Below are 19548 nucleotides of genomic sequence, written 5' to 3'. Positions count from 1 at the left end.
GTCATACCGAGACCAAATAACAATTACATTTCTATTATTCTCCTCATAACACATCTGGTCTTTGAATTTGTGCTGACTCGCTTTGCTCAAATTTAGATTTTCGACAGTAAAAACTTTGAATGTGTGCGACGTCTTGCACATACACTTCAAAAACAGCTGCAAGAGTTGATTTAATAAATTAAGAAAAAAACTTGAGTTTTTTCAAGTCTCAGTGTTGGAATTGAGAATCGTTGTTTGGGATGATTTTAATGGTGAAGCTGGACATGGACAAATAGGCTGTTGGTGGAATCAATACCATCTACAATGTTCCTTAAAGTGACATATTTTATGTTGATTTGGATTTTAATCCCTCGTCACACTCTCAAGATATCCCCAGCTTCTTTTTCTGATTATAGATCTTTGTATGATGACACCACCCACTGAACACAGAGACCTAAATGCTAAATTTACATGTTTTTCAGCTTGTTTTGTCTTTGTTTGATTGTCTTTTTTTAAAATCAAAATCTGGCTTTAATTATTGGCACCTAATCTCGAACCATTGATTCTTAGATCCCTGGAGTTGGAAGTTTTAACCTTTAGTACGTTTTTTTGTTTTTTTTCCACTTGACTTTAAGCTACACTATGTACGCAGCCTTAGATTTTCTAGCGAATTTCAAGCAACACAGCATAATGCTATGGCATTGACTCATCTATGTAGTGCTGATGGCTTCAGGGTTGCGGCAGTATTTCCTCTGCCTAACGAACTCTCACAGCTTACGTGAGGAGAGCCAGAACAGAAAGCGGAGATGACTCACATCAGTTAAAGTAAAGGAGTCTTGAAAAAGATAAACTTGAAGAAGTGACCTGTTTTGGATAAGTAGCTCTGGGAAATTCTGCCTCACATGCAACGAATTTGCACCGCTCTGCACAATCATTGCTTTCAAATCTACATTTGCAGTGTCAGATACAATAAAAAAAAAGATGTGACAGCAGAACCGTCAGCACATGAAAAACTGTGTTTATTGACCCACTGGTATCACAATTCTATACAGAATAAATAGTGCAAGAAAAAAAGATACAATGAAGGAACCACATCTGAGCGACAACACAGAACATTACATAAATGAAATGTATGAATTCAAATGAGAGGAGGGCTTGAAGTAGGTTTTATTTCATGAAAGCTGTGCCACATTTGCTCGCATTTAGCTACTGTATTTCATACGCTGTAAAGACACCACTCAGAAACTGCACAGGATCACCTCTTTTTGGAATGACTGATAAGTCTTTCATTTGTTTAGCCACCATTTCTTCTCTCTGTCAATTTTCTGATTCTTGAAGAAGCAGATATGACACAATAGACAAAATTGAAAGAAGAAAAAAAACACTAAAAAAGCTGTGGTATATGTCTTCTTCCTTTTTTTTAAATGGATACGCAGGATCAGTTCATTGGATGGTACGTTTTCAGTATTTCCTGCCTTTAAGTTTTGACACACAAAAAAATTCCATGACATATTTTACAAAGAAAAGAAAAGGAGGCTTGCACAAATGTTCATATTTGTCAAATCCGTATCAGGATACCAGACATTGCTTGATTTCCAGAGGTCGTCCTGTTCATCCATAACCCCTTGATGACGGAAACACTTTGCCAACATGATATGTGTCAACACTGATGCAAGCAGCTATATGGATGCGTGCTACTTGCAAAAGAAAGAAAAAAAAGAAACCGAATGCTGAGCTGGAAAATAAAGAAAAAGTCTTGGTGTTTCACAAACACTGCAATGATAAATCACTTCACATGATATGAAAACACAAATAGATTCACACAAACACACACACTCCCGCACACACATCGGTTCATACAAGCACACACGGTGTACAGATTTACTTCTTTGCACCTTCCCAAAGCCTATTACATCAAGGCTTTACAGGCCACGTAATACAGTGGCATTAGTGATCCTAATGTGACCCATCACTCAAACTGTGTACCAGTGCTAACATACACTATTAACACAGCTTTATGACGTTCAACATTTGCATCTACATCCACCTTTTTCCTTTTAAGTGTCTTTAGTATTTTACTTACATTCTTGTTTTACATCTCTGTAGATTTATCCTGTTGTGTTACGCGGTACGATGTCAAACCTTATTCAAAACTCGTCAAAAGCATAATGAAAACTAAATATCCTCATCTGATGCATTTCCTTGTTTAAATGAAATCGAACACCAAGCAAACATTAACATACAGAAACTAAAATTGTTGTAAAACACATTTTCAAATCATAAATGAGCTTTTTCTTATACAAGGGCTATTATACAGCAAGCAGAGAGTTCTTGAATGTGCAAAAAAATGTAGTTGGAACTCTTAGCTTTACTTAACTTTATATGAAGAATAATAGGTGAATATTGGTAGCAATAACTTTCCCATAAAGCTCTGAAAATGTAGAAACATCCTTGTTTGTAGTCGTTAAAAAAATGTCTAGGCTGAGACAGGCACCATGAAGATATTATGTAAATTCCAACTTTTTAATGTGACTATTTACAGATATTCCAGGACTCATTCTCGGCATTCATCAGTTTAATTTTTACTATGCGAGTCTCAAATACCCCTTTCATCTAAAGGTTGTTGTTAGCACAACCCATAGATAAAGTTCTTCTGGGTACTAGGAAAGTCTGTGTCACAGACTTAACCAACAGACTTGCTGTCATTTACTTCTACAGAGTCACCCTAAATGGCCAACATCCCGTAATCCGACATAAATCAGGGTTTATATTAAAAAAGCCTTGGGTTTTGTTTTTTTTCCAGGTGTGACTCTATTCCCTTTCATTAAGCTTTTAGCAAATCAGTTATGTACAACAGAACTGGGCATGTTGTGCAAAAGCACCTCAGATGAATGCAGAAAGTCTTTGTTTTACATTAAAAACCAGTCAGAAAGAATTGTATTTTCACATTTTCTAGTGATTGTCATTTAGAACGCTACCCAACTAGCAGTACTGCATTTGTTACAATATATGGCACAAAAACACAACAAGGTGCAACTTCAAGCTTCGGGCACTTTGAATACTGAGGTAGCAAAATAATCACATTTAACATTACTTATGTCACATGGCTCTTCCTACCAAAACTTTAGTCGTTTGGTTGAAACATCAGTTGACTGAGTATCTTTGTGAGGACACCTCCGCAGACATCTCCCTCTGTGCTTTGGCACGAACATCAACCTGAGGAGGCTCTCCAATGGGGGTGGGTTTGTGTTCTGAAGAGGGCTGCCTCAGGCCTCTTTCTCCCTGTTTGCTCCGAGTGCATCATGTAGCACCGGTGCCAGCACCAGTGCTGATCTGCAGGTACACAGATCAAACTATTCTTTGATGTCCTTGATAACAGACAGCTGAGACACAGTCTTCTTGACCCGCAGAGCAGTCAGACGTGCAGCAGGGTTGGCATACCAGCACTCTCTCATCAGTTTGCCCATCACACGCAGAGCCTGGTGCAAGAGGGGGGGGGGGGGGGGATATCATGACTCTTAACAATCTAAACATGACTTATTTTAGCAGAAACATCATTTGCTTCAGCTTTTTGGACATATAGCGTCATTCCTTCTATGGTGAAGAATCTTTGTGAATGTGATGCTTTTGGCCCAAACTTACCGAAACTTTTAAAGAAATTCTAGTTTAATACAGCTTTGGTGTTATTTTTGTTGTTTTTTTGTCCATAATTCCTACCTGTAACATTAAAATCCAAGTCACTGTGTTAAGGGATGTTACATGGGCAGACAGAGGAAGAGCAAAAATAAAAAAATAAAAAAATAGTCAGATAATATAAAAGGCAAGCCATATTTATTGGGAAAATGCTGTAAGATGAACTGAACTGTAAACTAACAAACCAGGCTTTGGTATGCGTCAAACTAAATGGTGCATAAGTGTATGTTCAATAAGGAAGATCTGTTCCTTCACGTCTGCCCTCAATCTCTGGTGTTTGGTCTCTCACGCTGACAAACTTTTCTTATTTTTAATTCCGTTGTTACTACTCTTGTCAAATGTTTTTCTTGACTGCTAATCAGTCTGATCCCTGATTCTTTACAACTCTTCTGTTCTGTCAACCTGTCCAGGCTGACTTTTGCAAAACCCTGCTCCTCCCCATCTCCAACCCTTCCTGATTCCAGAGGAGCCTCATCTGGAGTATCTCCCACCTTCTATATCTGCTCATCCAACACCAGCACCTAGACACTAGGGGGTCTCTATCCTATCTTCTTTCTTCATCCATCTTTCTCCACCAAGATTATGTATCACAGTCTGATTGCCAAAGAAATGGTTTCAAATTCAACTATTGCACATCATGATCTATTTTTTGCATAAAGTAATTAAAGGAGTTTCAGAGAAAGCAATGCTGTTGGCAGTATAACATTTTCTTGGTGAAATATAAAAGGTTTTCCCTGAAAAAGATGTTGTCCAGATGGGAACACATGTTGCTCTAAAAACAGAGTATACCTAACAGCATTGACGGTGCCCTTCCAGATGTGCAAGTTGTTACCTAAAACTAATGTCACATCATCAGAGATGCAGGCATTTGAAAATAGCGCTGAATGCAAGCCAGATAGTCCCTCATCTCTTTTGTCCATGGGATGCAGTGTCCATGACTTCCAAAAAAATGTTTCAAATTTTGCTTTGTCTGACCACAGAACAGTTTTCCACTTTGCCTCAGTTGATTTAAAATGAGCTGGTTTACGTTCTTATATGGGTTCTTCTTTGTTTGATTGAGTTTTAACATTTTTACAACTGATAGAATGATGGCCAACATTGCAAAATAGTCACATGCACAAAATGATGAACTCAAGGTTGTTGTTTTTTTTCTGTCTCACCTCGCAGCTCTGCCACTGATTGGGAATGTTTGGTCTGAGTTTCTGATCACACACCACCTTCCTCGTGTCCTCAATAGACGGATCTGAAGGCACCATGTCATAATAAGGCAGCTGAAAATCTTCATGAAGTCCTGGGAGGATGACAGAAATGGAGAATGCGTTTGTTCCCATGCTTTGTGACCCACAGGACTGACAATGAACAACAAACTGAGAAATATGAGCACTTAAACAGGCATAAATAAACAAATGCAAGGGACAAATATATGTGCTGCAGCACCAATTGCAGTTTCACCATCTGTGTCACGTATGTGCTGCTAGGACCAGAGTGCAGTTTGTTGCTCACGATTTAAAAATCTTAAAATTCCGCTGATAGTGATAAACAAGTTTATATGTCCGTGTGTTAAAGATACCTCTCACAGAGCATCTTCTGGCCAGTTCCCAGAACACCAGGCCCAGGGAATAGATATCCGCCCGCTTGAATGACTCAAAGTGGTTTATATTGATTGTCTCATCCAGGATCTCTGGAGCCATGTACCTGCAGAGGACAAAATGATTACAGCCTTAATGAAATGAAAAGCCCTGTACCGCACGGGATATTTGGTTGATTAGTTTGTGCTGTGTGGGCTTCTTCAAATCAGTCTTACTTCTTGGGAAATCGTATTTGTTAAGAGAAGATATATAATCTTTAAAACTGTAGTCATCATAATTTACTGAGTGGTTTTTTTAACAAAAATATCTTGTTTAATGGTAAGTTCTTGATAGCACCTCAAGGTGTCGCCAAAGTCCAACATTTTAAATCAAGAAATGACTGTTTTGCTGCATTCATATTTAATAATGTGCTCTTTAATGTGACTTTTATTCAGCAATCTTCTAAAAACTCAAAACATTTTTTGCTTTGTTTTGGGTTTTTTGCACTTTGTACACATCCAGCTGATGCCACAAACAATTTGGGTTCATTTCCGTTTAATGTATGGGTGAACTGAGTGCTCTTACCTCTTGGTTCCCACTCTGTGGTTAGACGGTATGTCTATGGTATTTGTGTTGGAATCGTGTTTCACAGCCAAACCCAAATCTGCAATGACCGCTGTCCCATTCTTCTTTACCAAGACATTTTTAGACTTTAGGTCTCTGTGAGCGATTGCAGGCTTCCCTAGAGGCGAGACAGTAACAAACAGGTCATGAACCCTAAAAATGTTCCTTTTATTGCAACAAGCATTTTTTAGAAATGGAGGAAAAACAAGAAAGATTTCCAAGCTGAATGTCTTAAATGATCGCGGCGTGTTTTATTGTATAGTATACTATTGCTGAGTTGATAAATCAACTTGACACAATGTTCAAGACCAATTTGTAAAATAAATGCTTTCTGTTTTTTTCTTTTTAAAAGAGAGGACGCTGTAGCTTTACTTTGCACACAATTGTTATCACTCCCTTAAATTCACTCATAAGACGTCATTCGCATAGAGTTTACAGTAATGGACAGCTTACCCTGTGTGCCAATGATTTCCATGTGCAGATGTGCCAATCCACTGGCTATCGACAAAGCCAAAACAACCATGCCTTCTACTGAGACTGTGTATCTGTTCAGGTAATCATACAGGGAGCCATGCTCATGGTACTCTGACACCAACCAGAGCTGAGTCCAGGAGCCATTATCTGCAGAATACAAGAAATTGCAAAGTTGTATATTGGCAAATCTATTGCGTATATGTCATTTTTACCTGACTGAACTAGGTTTGTGTATTTGGTTCTGATACCTTTGTTATCTGCAGCAATGAAGCCCAAGATGTTCTCATGCCTGAGCATAATTGTTTGATAAATCTCTGCTTCACGGAACCAGGACCTCTCATCCCTGGAGGAGAAGATCTTCACCGCCACATCCTCACCCCGCCACTTGCCACGCCACACCTCACCAAAGCGACCTTTTCCAATGGTCTCCTGTAGGACAATGGTCCGAGCTATGGTCCTCTGGACCAACAGTGGTAGCCCTGTAAGGTAAGAGTATATGATTCAAACAGCAGCACGATGAGTAATGGAGTGTTTATGCATCAGTGGATCAAAGTGAGAAAACTATTAAACTGTCCAAAAGGAAAATGATCAAAAGCTGGTGACATCTGCCGGCATTTCTCTCACCTGATCCAGAGCCCGAGGTGCTCATGTCATAGATCAGTTCCTTGAGACATTTGTCAGGAGACATCAGCATCTGGTCATCCAGAGGCTCCTCTGGATCCTGCTTGTGGGCTCGGCTGTAGGCACAACGGTGGCCCTGCACACACACGCCAAACAGGATCCCTACACACAGCAGACAGGAGGGCACCAGGAACAGCACAGCAAGTTGCAGCCTGCTCCAGACCGGCTCTTCCAAAGGCTTCTCTGTTAAAAACAAATGCACATATAACAACACAGTCAGAATTTTTAGCATACTTTTATTTCCTTATACGCTCATTCAGCTCTTGGGACAAAGAATAATGTAGAATGGGATTTGCAATTAGGTCAGTTGTCTTTAGCGTCCCCATAACTGCTGCTCCCCCTGGTGGCTATTGCTGAACATGGCATCAATATGAAGACGATCAATTGGACAACACATTATATTATCAGAAGATTGCAGCTGTTGCTAAATCTGCACACAGCTTTTTGTGAAGAACTAAACTGCCAAAGAGCGCACTAACACATTAGTGCAGTAGAGTAAAGACACCGCTGAGTGCAGACTCAGTGGTGTCTTAAATACATTTTGGGAATTCATTTGGCAAATGCAAAGTTCTGTCTGCCAAAAAAACTGCTTTTCCTAAGTGCCAGAAAGTGTAATCCCTGCCTATAAATGTCATTAATCAAAAGTAATAAAAAGGCTTTTAGTGCATATTAAGCGCTGCGCTGAAAAGTGAAGACCTTTTTTTGTTCCTCTAATCAAAATGCTCTTTCATTTAAAACAGGTGACATCCAGTGATCAAAAGCAGGTGCACTGTGAGACCTTGCAGTGAAATTGTGGGTCTGACAAAACAATGTAACTTGACACCCCTATCTCTGACCTTCACTCCGTCTGTGGGCGGACAGAGGAAACCTGGACACAAACAAAAATAGCAGAGTGGGTGGGTGCTGTGATAATATGAGATATGGTAATCACATAAGGTGAGGTGAACATCGTAATAGCAGTGCAACATAGTGCTGCAATGAATTAATTAGTACGAGGAAATAACTTTACTCACATTTTTCATCTGAAGGTTTTCCAAAACCCTTCAAATATGCACATGTGAGTATCAAAATGACTTAAACTTACTTCCATGTACATTGTTTCATTTGACGTCCCAATTCAACAATCCTCAGCGGGAAATCCTCGAAAAATGCAACATCTGCAGATGGCCTAATGTGCAAATCAACACACTGTGAACTCAACCACAGTTTCCTAAGATATCTTTAGCCCTTTACCTAAATACATACTCTGCCAACTGGAGTGTGGTTAAGAAAAAATGGTGCAAAACAAGATTTTTACTCTCCTCTGGCCCAGTTGCTTAAGACCTTCTACAAACTGCAGATGTTCATTGACTCTTCACTGACTCTCTTCGTGGGTTCAGGGAGGTGATCTTGACAGCCACCTCTGCTTTTAAACGTTGTTCGATACTACATCTGAATGCATGTTTGGAAATTAGGTGTAGGAGAACACGGAAGACGTCCCTGTCAACACGTTAGCACAAACCTTAACTAAAACATCATAGATGCAAAGAAGTCATACCAAGTGTTTGAAGGAATAGAGTCTCTTTGTATAGAAAATAAACAACACACAGGATGTGCTCACATGTTGGTAATTGCAGGGCAATGGAACAGATTGATCGCGTTGTCCTCATTCACTATCAACACCCCTACAGCCTCAGGGTCCTAAATCCACCCACTCATCGACGGTCTGCAGCACCTTGCTTCAAAGGGTTCCTGTATTTCAATCTATCTTGCAAAAAACTGACGGACCTCTACAAAACTTAGTTTTCTTTCTTTGTCTGTTTTTTTGTGCCCTTTGAAGTAAAAAAAAGTGCGAATTCATTTCCATACTGACATTTTAAAACGTAAGTGTCTAAACCTAGAAAAGCTGGTCTTGGAAAAGAAAGCCGCTGATTTATTTTTTGCTGACTATTACTTTTGAAAATAAATCAACGGTTCTGGTCTGAAGAACACATCTGGTGCCTCTCTGCTTTGTATTCAGTTTTTTTTTTTTTTGTTTGTTTTTTGTTTTTTTAAATTAAAGCGTTGAGAAAATCAGAGTTGAGAAAAACCAAGAGAAGAAGAGGAACTGAGGCCCGGAATTCTGAGTCAGTCACCTTACAAAGTCATAGTTAGTCATAGTCACAAAGAGCCATTAGCTGAAAACAGCATGGTGTGCAGTGTGTCCTGAGAAAAAATATCAAGGAAACTGGACAAGTGGAGGACAAAGGAAGTGAAAGGCCTACAAAACAACTACATCATCTAAAAGTGATGTCTTCCAGCAAAGACCTGACACAGGGCCTAAGAGTTAGTGAACACACAATCTGGACCTTCAGTTGATCCATCCACTGTTGGCTGAAGCCTCATTAGAAATATTCTCCATGGAAGGATTGCTGTCAAGAAGCTACTCTTAAGGAAGGGAAACAGGGAGAAGAGCCTAAGGTATGCCAAATTACACAAACCCACAACATCATTGCAGCAGTGTGGGATCATCTTGACATAAAGGCAGCCAACAGCCAAAGAAGTGCTTCGAAATGTCCTTCAAGAAGCCTGGAGAACTATTTCTGAAGACTACTTAAAGAAATAACGAGAAAGTTTGTCTAAGAGGGTTAAATATATAAAGAAATGAAGGGTGGCTCAAGACTTTTGCATAAAGCTGAATACACCAATCTCTATCTAATTGTAATCATATCAACTTACAAGGCCGTAGTATATCAAACGTGTGTTGCCAGATTGTCATTAGTTCATGCAGTTTTACAAATCTCTTTCAAATTCTTTATGACTGATCTAATTAGCACAAGGCTGTGATGTAGCTGAATTGCCATGATATCAAAGTGAGTATATTTCAGGCATACAGCAAAAACACATCCCACTGCATGAACCAGCACACTGTGCGTGACCCTGCCACCCAGTGTTCTCCACTAGGTTGTATATCCAGAGGTGCAAGAAACTCCTCCTTTTCTTTAAGGCCAACTTCCACCTAGCAGGCCCGTGGGAGTTTTTCAGGACGACATATTTGACAAAGTGTTTATTTATAAACCAGGGGAGGGCCGTCCCATAACCTCTGCCAGATCTGTTATGTCACAGGATCTGGGCGGATCAGCCTCCACCTCGTCTAGCCGGGACCAGAATGAGTGGGAAATCCCTCCCAGATTGGATTGGTGTTTCTGTTTACTGAATAACACTGCAGAGCAGTGTGACATTAGCAGACTGTCAGAGGGGGAGAAGCCAGTATTCTAAGATTTCATGCTGTTTTTATGTTGTTCTCTTCTGTTCCAACTTCAAAACATGAATCTTTGTTGGTGTAAATTGGCATGATGTAATCCAAATGGGGGAAAAGTACCTGGGTGAAGATGCAGCGTCTCATTGTTGCAGAAGTCCGTGAAGCAACAGTTCCTCTTAGACACATTTCTGGAGCTGTAGCAGAAAACCTGGCCCTTCATCTCCGAGGGCGATAGGCAGGATTTGACTGTCTCCTCTTTTCCGTCTATCAACATCACAGAGTTCCAGCAGGCGCCCTCTGCTGTCGTCTCACATGTGTGGTTGGTGCACAACGGGCACACACACTTCAGACCTGAAAGGCATAACTCAGGAGAGTTAGGTAACTCTTTCTTTCTGTACTTTCCAACAGACACCACTTAATTCACTGAAGTGTACAGAAAAGGACCTTGGACAATCACTTTTCATTCTCCGACGAGCATGGCCAGAGGTCTTTAACTCTTTAGGTGCAGCATGCTCAAGTTACATAAGGAGGTCCATGCTCTTAAATGGCTGGAGGCGGAGGAACCAGAGTAATACCTCTTAGTTTAACACCCACATAATCTTGTGTTCTACTTGGCGCTGCCATGTTTTATTTGATAAGCTTCTGAGTGATTGATAAGCAAGGCTGCGATGCCCGCTCAGAAGAAAAACCTGAAAATAATTGAGGAAATAGTCTTGTTATTGCTGGATCAAGCTGCTTTTGATGTAGCTTCAGTTGTAATTGAGAGGACCTAAAATTTTTCCCCAGTATGTACAAATGAATCCTATCATATGGTATGTAAATGATCGGGGTATAAACCTTTTCATGAATACTTTAATGAACACCTTGCAAAGGTTTGTGTGCCCCCAGAGAGCTGGGCACGTCACAGGTTTTACTAAAATCTCAGTCCATGATAAGCTTTTTCGGACCATTGCTTGTTCTGGGTCATCATGAAGGGTTTTTAGGTAGCTGACAGAAAACGTTGACTGCAGGTAGAGGTCTGGAGGAGCAACAACAATTTCTGGTGGAAACAAGCCCTGTGGTCTGATAACAGTAAAAAACTGTCCACAATGAGTAATAACATCTAAGATATACGCCGTCTTGTGAAGAACATTTCTCGTACTGTTGATGAAAGGGCCTAATCAAGAATGCTTCGGGCTTGTGTATCAGCCAGGGACAAGAATACTTTACCGGAGTGGTAAGGACAGATTTAATTAAATACCAGCAAATTCTGGAAGCAAGCATCTAACTGAAAAAATGAGGTGAAAATGAAGAGAGGAGAGCTTTACAACAGCACAATGATTCCAATCACGACTCAAAATTCACGGTGGCTTTAGGATGGCACGACAATAACACAGAACCCAATTTGCAAGAAGAATGAGGGAAAATCCTCCAAACAAGAAGTGAAAGACTCTAGCTGGATATAAAAAATAAAAATAAAAAAAAGCATTTTTACAAGCAGCGATACTTTCCACGTGGTTGTTGTTCAGTGCCATAAAAATGTTGCTTTAAGCCCCTGTCCCGTCATGGTATTCTGAAATTTGGAAACAAATAGTGCTTTTTTTCTTTTTTTCTTTTTTTCATGTCAAGTATCATTTCAAATGTCATGCCTTTTTGGAAATTGCCTTTTACTTGCTTAACTATTCACACTGACTTTTCCATGGCAAAGGGGCATCAGCAGCAGGTGGAACAGAGCTTTAGGCAGTCTCAAATTTCAGACGGTGCTGATATCATAAATCTGAACCTGGTTTAAATATCATTCATTTATAACAGCGGGGCTCTTGTTGTCCTGTACATCAGAAACCTTCAGAAGAGTCATTTCATTATTTGGGTTGTTTACCAATGAGTGGTAAATTGTGCATCGAATCGGGACAATTTGTTTTCCTAGTAAATCACTTATCCTCAATAACCCATTTCATTCTGTTGAGCAGTTGAAAGGCGATGGAGCTTATCCTGGGAATTGCTAGGTGAGCCACCCACCCAGTCCCACAATCAGAAATGAATGCAAAACATGTATAAATGACTCAATAAATGAATTTATCTAACTAAGATCAAATAAAAATACATTTCTGCGAACATTAACATATAGAATAGGAAATAAATGTATAGTTCTTCTTTAATTTGACTGATATTCATTCAACTTTGCCTCTTAAATTTCAATTTTTGTTTATTCTATCAGTTGTTTTTCTGAATAAATGTCTGCATATTTTCTGCCATTTATATTCACTCTCTCCTTTTGTTATCCCCAAATAACTTATTTTTGCATTAATTTCCATTTTACAATTAATTTAGCATTTTAATGATTTTTTTAGATTTCCAGTAGAATTTATTTCTTTATTATTGCCCATTTGTATTTTCTCCCTTTTTTTAACTTACCGAGCACATTTATTATACTGTTTTATTATAAATTTGGTTTTCTTTCTGTATGAATTTCTGCTTTATTGTGCTAGTGACAGGGGTTAGAAAGAAATCAATTATTTAAAAAAAGAGTTTGAGGTCAAAATATTGGGGTGTAACAGAAAGTTACATTAATCCAGTTGAAAATGTAAGCAGAAACATAACTTAGTGTCATATTCTAAATATTTATCATTGTATGCACCTTTTTTTTTTTTTACTTTGGCACATGAATTTATCTACGGTGCTTTTTATATCATTTTGTATTTATATTTGATTCTGACAGCTGCATTCTTAAAGTGTTGCAAAGACACACAAGCATGCGCTCTCGCAGCAATACCTATGGCCAATTTCAGGTCACCAGTGACCCTAACATGCATGTCTTTGGACTGTGGGAGGAAACCGGAGCGCCTGAGGAAAACTCCCATAGGCACAGGAATTACATGCAAATACCGGACAGGACAGGAGGACTTAAAACCATGAGCATTGTTGCTGTGAGGCAGCAGATAACTTTTTAATCTGTGTTACTCATTGGTGGCGTTTTCTGAGCTATTTTCAGTCACGGAGGTGGTTTGGTGCAGAATGATGGCGAGAGGCTGACTGTTTGCGTTATAATGAAGGACAAGGCACAGCATATAGGGGTGTGCCTTCACGTGTCCTTCATGGGACTGGCTTTCAGTAAGAAACCCCAGTATCAATTTAGAGACAAAAATCTGAAGTGAGGGCTGACTGGAACGTGACAGATGCTTTGCTTTACCGGCATATCTGGGAGTTGCTTAGTAACAACCTTTTCAAGGACAAAGAAAATTTGAACTTTTCTGTTGCTCTGAGAAATAGCAAGATTTTCATTTCTTAAATCACAGAGCATTGGCATGCGTGTTTAAACGTTTATTTTGTGTGGAGGCAAAGAGGCAGCATACAGTCAACTTAGTCAAATAACTGCTCCACTTTCCTCTACTCATAAATCTTTGTGTGACAAACCCAGCATCTCAGGCATCTGACCAATGTGGGTGTGGCAGCAAATTTTATAGTCTTTTTTAGAAAGAAGAAGCCTATGATATTTCTTTGCGGGACTAACGCCTTACCTGAGGAGTGCACCACAACTTCACTGAACACGGTCTACTTTAACAGTAACAAAGTTGTAAAACTGTATCAAATCCCCCACTTCTTTTTCAGACATCACCTCTTAATTGGGAAAAAAAGTGACTCGTTGCTGCATTTTTTTTTTTTTGCCTCAGCCAGGACAGTCTTGCATAAGAATTTCTCAATCTCAGTGGTCTAATTTCAGCTAAATACAGGTTACAAAGTGAAAGAGCAACAAACAATATAAACCTGTAAAGAGATGAGTTTAAGCTAAACAACAAATGCACCGAAGTGAACAACAACGTTCAACAAAGGAGAGAAACCGGAGCTTTCCTTTCATTTGCAATAAATGCATTTGGTTCTAACATTTGGCCGGCATTTTTTTTCTTTAAGGTGTAAAAGAACATGTTTTCTGCATCGTCGACAAAGAAAATCAAGACCAAAACATAAAAAAATCAACACAAGGAGTTGAGTCTAATCGGTGATTCAGATGATGCCTTCTGTTACTTTAAACCAGGCATGTAGGGGATGCTGCAAGAATATGTGCGCAGTTTTCATTTTCCACAACAGGTCCAAGCATTAAAAAAAAAACTGCGTTGCTTACTGCTGAGTCTTTATTTACGTTTCCGACTGTCAGACCTTCATCACATGGCAATAGGTTCAGAAAAATGTGTCATTTCCATAGACTTCCCTAAGAGTTAGTTTGAACTGAAATTCCTTCACTCAGAGGCTGAGTAAACATAAAGATGAAGATATGACGCTGCCAAAAGTCGACAGTGTTTACAACATCTTGGATTGAAACTGGACCAAACTGACACCAAAACATGGACAACAGTCAACCCCCCGATGCACGCAGATCCTTAAAACTAATATCTTCAGTAGAGATGCGAGCTAAACTACTGCACAAGCACTGCAATGTAGAAAGAGCAACATATTTTTTCTAAAAGTGTAGTTTCCGTAAACTGCTTACATCTGCCTCTCACAGTAACTGGCTTACACAATTCTTAAAATTCAGTAAAGCAGTAATTTACTCAAAGGCGGTTCCAGCATAGAACAGCACTAAGCAATTAGCAATAACTAAATAGTATGAAAATGATTGTGTTTCATGTGGTATATGGGGACAGACTAAGCCGGCTAGACTTTTTTTTATCATCTTCATTTAACCCACCTCACTGGTAGTCCACCTAAAAATGAATTCAATCAGAAGTGGCATTCATTGGTGTCAAACCTGTGCTGCTCATTCTATTCAAGTTAATGTTAATGTTTTATTCTACTCTTGTACCAATCAGCTGCCAAAGAAACCCACACCTCGTAATAACTTGGGCTTTGATGGCTTGTTATCTAAATGTAAAGGGGACATCTCTGCAGCTCTCCTGGAAGTTCATTCACAAATGAACTTCAGTAAATCAGTTGCACAGCCTCGGTGGTGTTAACTCTCATGTTTACTGAAACCTCTCCAAATAACCCAAAGAAATCAGCAATCCTAACCCAAAGATACTCTGTTTGGTGTCATGCACGGCCACTAAAAGGTGCAAACACCCACATAAGAGTAGGCAGGAGTTGCAATATAGAACGGTCAGTGTATTTCCATGAATAATGAATGAAAGTGAAGATGAATTATGGTGAAAATTCCATATCAACTTTGGGTGGTTGATGAAATGTTTCAGGTCTAGTCTGAACTCTTTAAAAAAACATATACCAATAAATGAAAACAGAAAAACAGAAATGAATGACAACAATGTGATCGATGACTTCCATCTCAGATTACAAAAACGGAGAATGCAAGCAAAAAGTTAGCAGAAGAAGACCTCGACAAGATTTTTCAATCCTAAACAGGCTATCCTGTTGCATAAACACCATCAACTATCCACTCCATCACATCATGCGTGCTGACCCGGATATGCAACTGAAGAATAATCTATAATCTCACAAGATCAAAATATATTTTTGAAAACACAGGCTCGCTCATAATTTTGCTCATAAATATTAATCTTATTTTATTAATCAGCAAGCTGTTTTGGACAAACTGTTAGCACCTACTTCCAGGTACTTTTTTTTTTTTTTTTGTTATTCAGATCAGCAGCAAGGGTGGTGGGGAAGGAATAAATAAACAGAGAAAGAAACGTGCCTTTTCGAATCAGTTTTGTGTTCTCTGATGCATAAAGAAATAGTCCTTCATAGATCAATAAACTTAATTCAGGGTGCGCGGTGACATAACTCACACTGTCCGTTTAGTTCGTGGCTGTGGGAGAATCACACGTGATTTAAAGTCGATAGTTAACCAACAGCGCGCTGAGGCAACCTGGATGGCAGATAAAAACCTGAAAACAACGCAATTTCTATTTGATCGGAGTGATGAACAACAGCAAAGCGTACCTGCGGTCAGCTGCGCGACAGACAGGAAGATCAACGCCACTTGAAAGCTCTGCTTCCTCGGACCAGTCATGGCATGAGCCGCATCTGCTCCCTCCCTGAGCGCTCCGTTTACGCAGGCAGCTGCTCTCCGGAAAACACTAAAATATACATTGCGGTAAAAGTCCATGCACACCACGGAACCCGTCTCACACGGTAGGTGATCGGGGAGGAAACTGTAAAACGCAGTTTGCTCCGCCTCTGCCGACTGGGACTTAAGAGGATTAGAGCTGCAGACCTCTGATAGAGACATGTGAATGGGAGCCAGGGTGAAAGTGTGTTGCACATCCATTTAACTGCAGCAGGTCCAGGGAAACGCCACCTCCTGTGACTGCCTGCTGAATATGGAAATTACCTTAGTGCACTGAGGTGTTACAGTAACCACTAAGTGTGGCATAAAGTCAAAATGCTCCATTTACCTATTACATAATAGGTGAATATTATCCAAAGGTTATTATATGAATACACGGTAACAGTTAGATGCATTGCTCTTGATTTATGTATACAATGAGCCACTAAATGTATTATTGAACTCCACAGACACAGACTTTACAGTATATTACATTGAACAGTAGGAATTTGAGCAGACCACACTTGACGTTTATACTTACAGCAACATACTATGGTAGCCAAGGGACAGTTATGATGAATGACTAATAGTATGGGGCACAAAAATGTGCTACTGTGGTTCTGTTGTGTATTTATTTTACGGCCTCAACCTCCCACTGAGTGCAATTAGTGTCAATTAGGACGACAATGTGACTAAATTGAATTTCATTAATGAATATGCACCACGTGAAGGCAATCTAAAATAACATGACGGAGGTTTCAAACCAAGGTTTTGGCACAGACTCGACCACAATACTCACAGAGGTGACAGTGCAGGTCCCACATTGATGGAATTTGTTTGGTGGCCCCGGACACAACGTTTTTAGACAATATAATACGTTACAGAAGTAAAACAGATGAATACAATGTCTTACAAAACATCACGGCAAAGCTGACAATACAGCATGTCGTACAACACAATACACATTGGTGTGCTCTGTTCTCTAAGATGTGTTTGCGTTTTAAGTTTTGTCTGAAATTATGTCGTGTTTTGAACCTCAGGGCCACGATATCGTGTCCCAGCCAGCAGCCCATCTTTCGTCACAGGGGCTGTTACAAATCTTCTCCGAGGATATGAGCAGTACTGGTGGCAGCAGAATTGAAGAGAAAACCCTGAATTATAATTTTTTATATATATATATATATATATACACCGACTCGTGGGCAAAGCTCTTTTCACCTGCATACAAGTTATTTACAGCAGGCCACATGTGACCATGTCATATTTCTGTTGCTCGAGCTCCATAGCAACTGCAGGGGCCCAAGTCATCAGGCCAAATGGGGGGAGGTGAACCAAGCTTCATCAGACCGACCAACACCAGCATAACGCAAGCAGAGAATGTACAGTCAGCAACATGGAGTTCAGAAGCAATACCTCTGCTCTTACTGCCCTGCTTGGAGGGTTCAGAAGAGTTGGCCATTTTGGCAAAAACAAGAAATGTTATTGGCAAATGTGTACTTGATCAGTTAGAATAATTAATTATGGCAAATATTTTACATTTCCTTGGGATTCTGCAGTTTAGCCTTTCATTTTTAAGGTTTCATGTATTTGGTCTTTAACAGCTCTCAAAATGAAGGAAATACACTGTCGGATGAAAAGCAGCATATGACCTGTTAAACTGTGTCATTGTTTATTTAATGAGAAATAACCCAAACTGCCGAAGTGGTGTGTGTGTGTGAAAAACTAATTACACTTGGATCAACAATTGTTCCTACCCATCGATTTGGGTGTGCTTCCAAACACTTTGGAGTCAGTCATTCTACAAGGTCAGATTGTAGAAAAGAAAAGCTTAGAAAAAAAAAAATGAAAAAATATACAACAAAAGAAGAAGAATCTCAGACTCTACTAGCTTCAATCGGCATGTTGAATGTTAAAGCTCATGACGGTACAATTAGAAGACTGAACAAGAATGGCTTGTTTTGAAAGGTGAAAGCAGGAGAAAGCCTCCTCTTTCTAAAAAGGGCTTAGCTGCACAGTTTGGGTTTGCAAAGCTTTAGTTGCCCTCAAGTTTGACTCTTACTTTTCCATACAGAGGAGGATCATGGTCAACTCAGTGACTGCAAAGTGCCCAGGGCCTGTGGCTGCAAAAACAAGCCCAAATCATCACTCCACCACCCCCGTGCATGACAGCTTAGGCTCTGATGTAATTGCAACAGGAAAATGAAAGCACAGCAGCAAATCTACAACAGAATGACTGAAAAAGAAAAGAATCAAAGTGTTACAATGGCCCAGTCAAAGTCCAGACCTCAACCCGATGAAATGTTGCTTAAGAGAGCTGTGCATAAACTATTATCTGCAAGCCTTAATGAACTGAAGCAACGTTGTGATGAGGAGTGGACCATAATTGTCCCGCAACAGTGTGAGAGACTGATCACGTCATACAGCACAGTGCACAAAAAAATATACTTCTGGATCTCAAAGAAACAAAATGGAACCTCTGTGCCCTGCAGGTGCAGCATGGATCAAATTACTATGAATATGAAGATAGTCCATGTAGATAAAGCCTGAAAGCTGTCGATAAATACAAGCAGGGTGTCTAAGCACTGTTGTTTTTCCGTCATCTGGCCTGTAACTCTTCTGGCATATTACTTAGTCAGTGGAACCATCAGGAGCCAATTTTTTGTTTGACATCTGCTGAGATTTGTGCTTGTTTGTTAGTTTGCCAGGAAAAGCCTGAATTTTTGACCTTTTACAGATCAATATGAACCCGTTTGTTGCAACGTTAATGCAGACGTCAGGCTTTTCACAGCACAGACTTTATCATATAGAAATCATTATATGCAAGAGGCGGTTACTGAAATTTAGTGGCAGCTGCAAGGCTTAGAGGACTGTAACAGTCAAGCTATGAAGGAATGCAGCTTTGTCCACTCAGTGTGGGCTGAGTCTGCGTTTTAGAAGATGGGAAGTTGGAATGGATTTAATTCGACTCTACTGATATTAAAACTACAAGAAAAAAAAAAAAAACAATTGGACTTCAAAAGCTGCAGCTGAATGTCAGCTCTGCACACATCGTGGGGAAATATAAATAATGCCATAAACAAGAGAAAATAATCTGGGGCGCTCTACATTTGTCTTAAAGGCCATTTTGGAGCTGATGATGATGCTGCTGCTGGAACAATGACCACAGTTAGTGGAATTCCTCATCCGAATATTAAAAAATATCTAACACGGATTTCTTTGCAACCCATTTCAGCCCGGAGTGACGAAACCCAGCGTGTTATCCCGTGGAGACGCATCACATGACACAGCATCAAGACAAATGAGACTGATACAATCTTTTTTTCTTTTCTATT

General features: G+C 39.7%; 1 protein-coding gene across 1 annotated transcript; it reads right to left on the bottom strand.

Moving 5' to 3' along the window:
* Positions 1-991: 991 nt before the first annotated feature.
* On the bottom strand, positions 992-16399 carry acvr1c (activin A receptor type 1C). Its single transcript, XM_075479756.1, has 9 exons — positions 16111-16399; positions 10360-10590; positions 6963-7202; positions 6587-6817; positions 6318-6485; positions 5826-5982; positions 5243-5367; positions 4833-4963; positions 992-3458 (listed from the first exon to the last, which is right to left on the bottom strand). The coding sequence occupies exons 1-9, from the start codon at positions 16397-16399 to the stop codon at positions 3333-3335; spliced, it is 1698 nt and encodes a 565-aa protein (XP_075335871.1). The 3' UTR covers positions 992-3332.
* Positions 16400-19548: the final 3149 nt, after the last annotated feature.

The sequence above is a fragment of the Odontesthes bonariensis genome, chromosome 12 (genome assembly GCF_027942865.1).
Source record: "Odontesthes bonariensis isolate fOdoBon6 chromosome 12, fOdoBon6.hap1, whole genome shotgun sequence".
In the NCBI taxonomy this organism is placed as follows: domain Eukaryota; kingdom Metazoa; phylum Chordata; class Actinopteri; order Atheriniformes; family Atherinopsidae; genus Odontesthes; species Odontesthes bonariensis.
Note: the sequence above shows the minus strand (reverse complement) of the source record. Positions and strands in the feature narration are given on the sequence as shown.

Coding starts and splice junctions, on each gene's coding strand:
- acvr1c (XM_075479756.1), bottom strand. CDS start 16,399: ATGTCTCTATCAGAGGTCTGCAGCTCTAATCCTCTTAAGTCCCAGTCG. Junction 6,486..6,586: donor CATTGCTGCAGATAACAAAG/GTATCAGAACCA, acceptor TGTATTCTGCAG/ATAATGGCTCCTGGACTCAG. Junction 3,459..4,832: donor ATCAGTGGCAGAGCTGCGAG/GTGAGACAGAAA, acceptor CTCTTGCACCAG/GCTCTGCGTGTGATGGGCAA.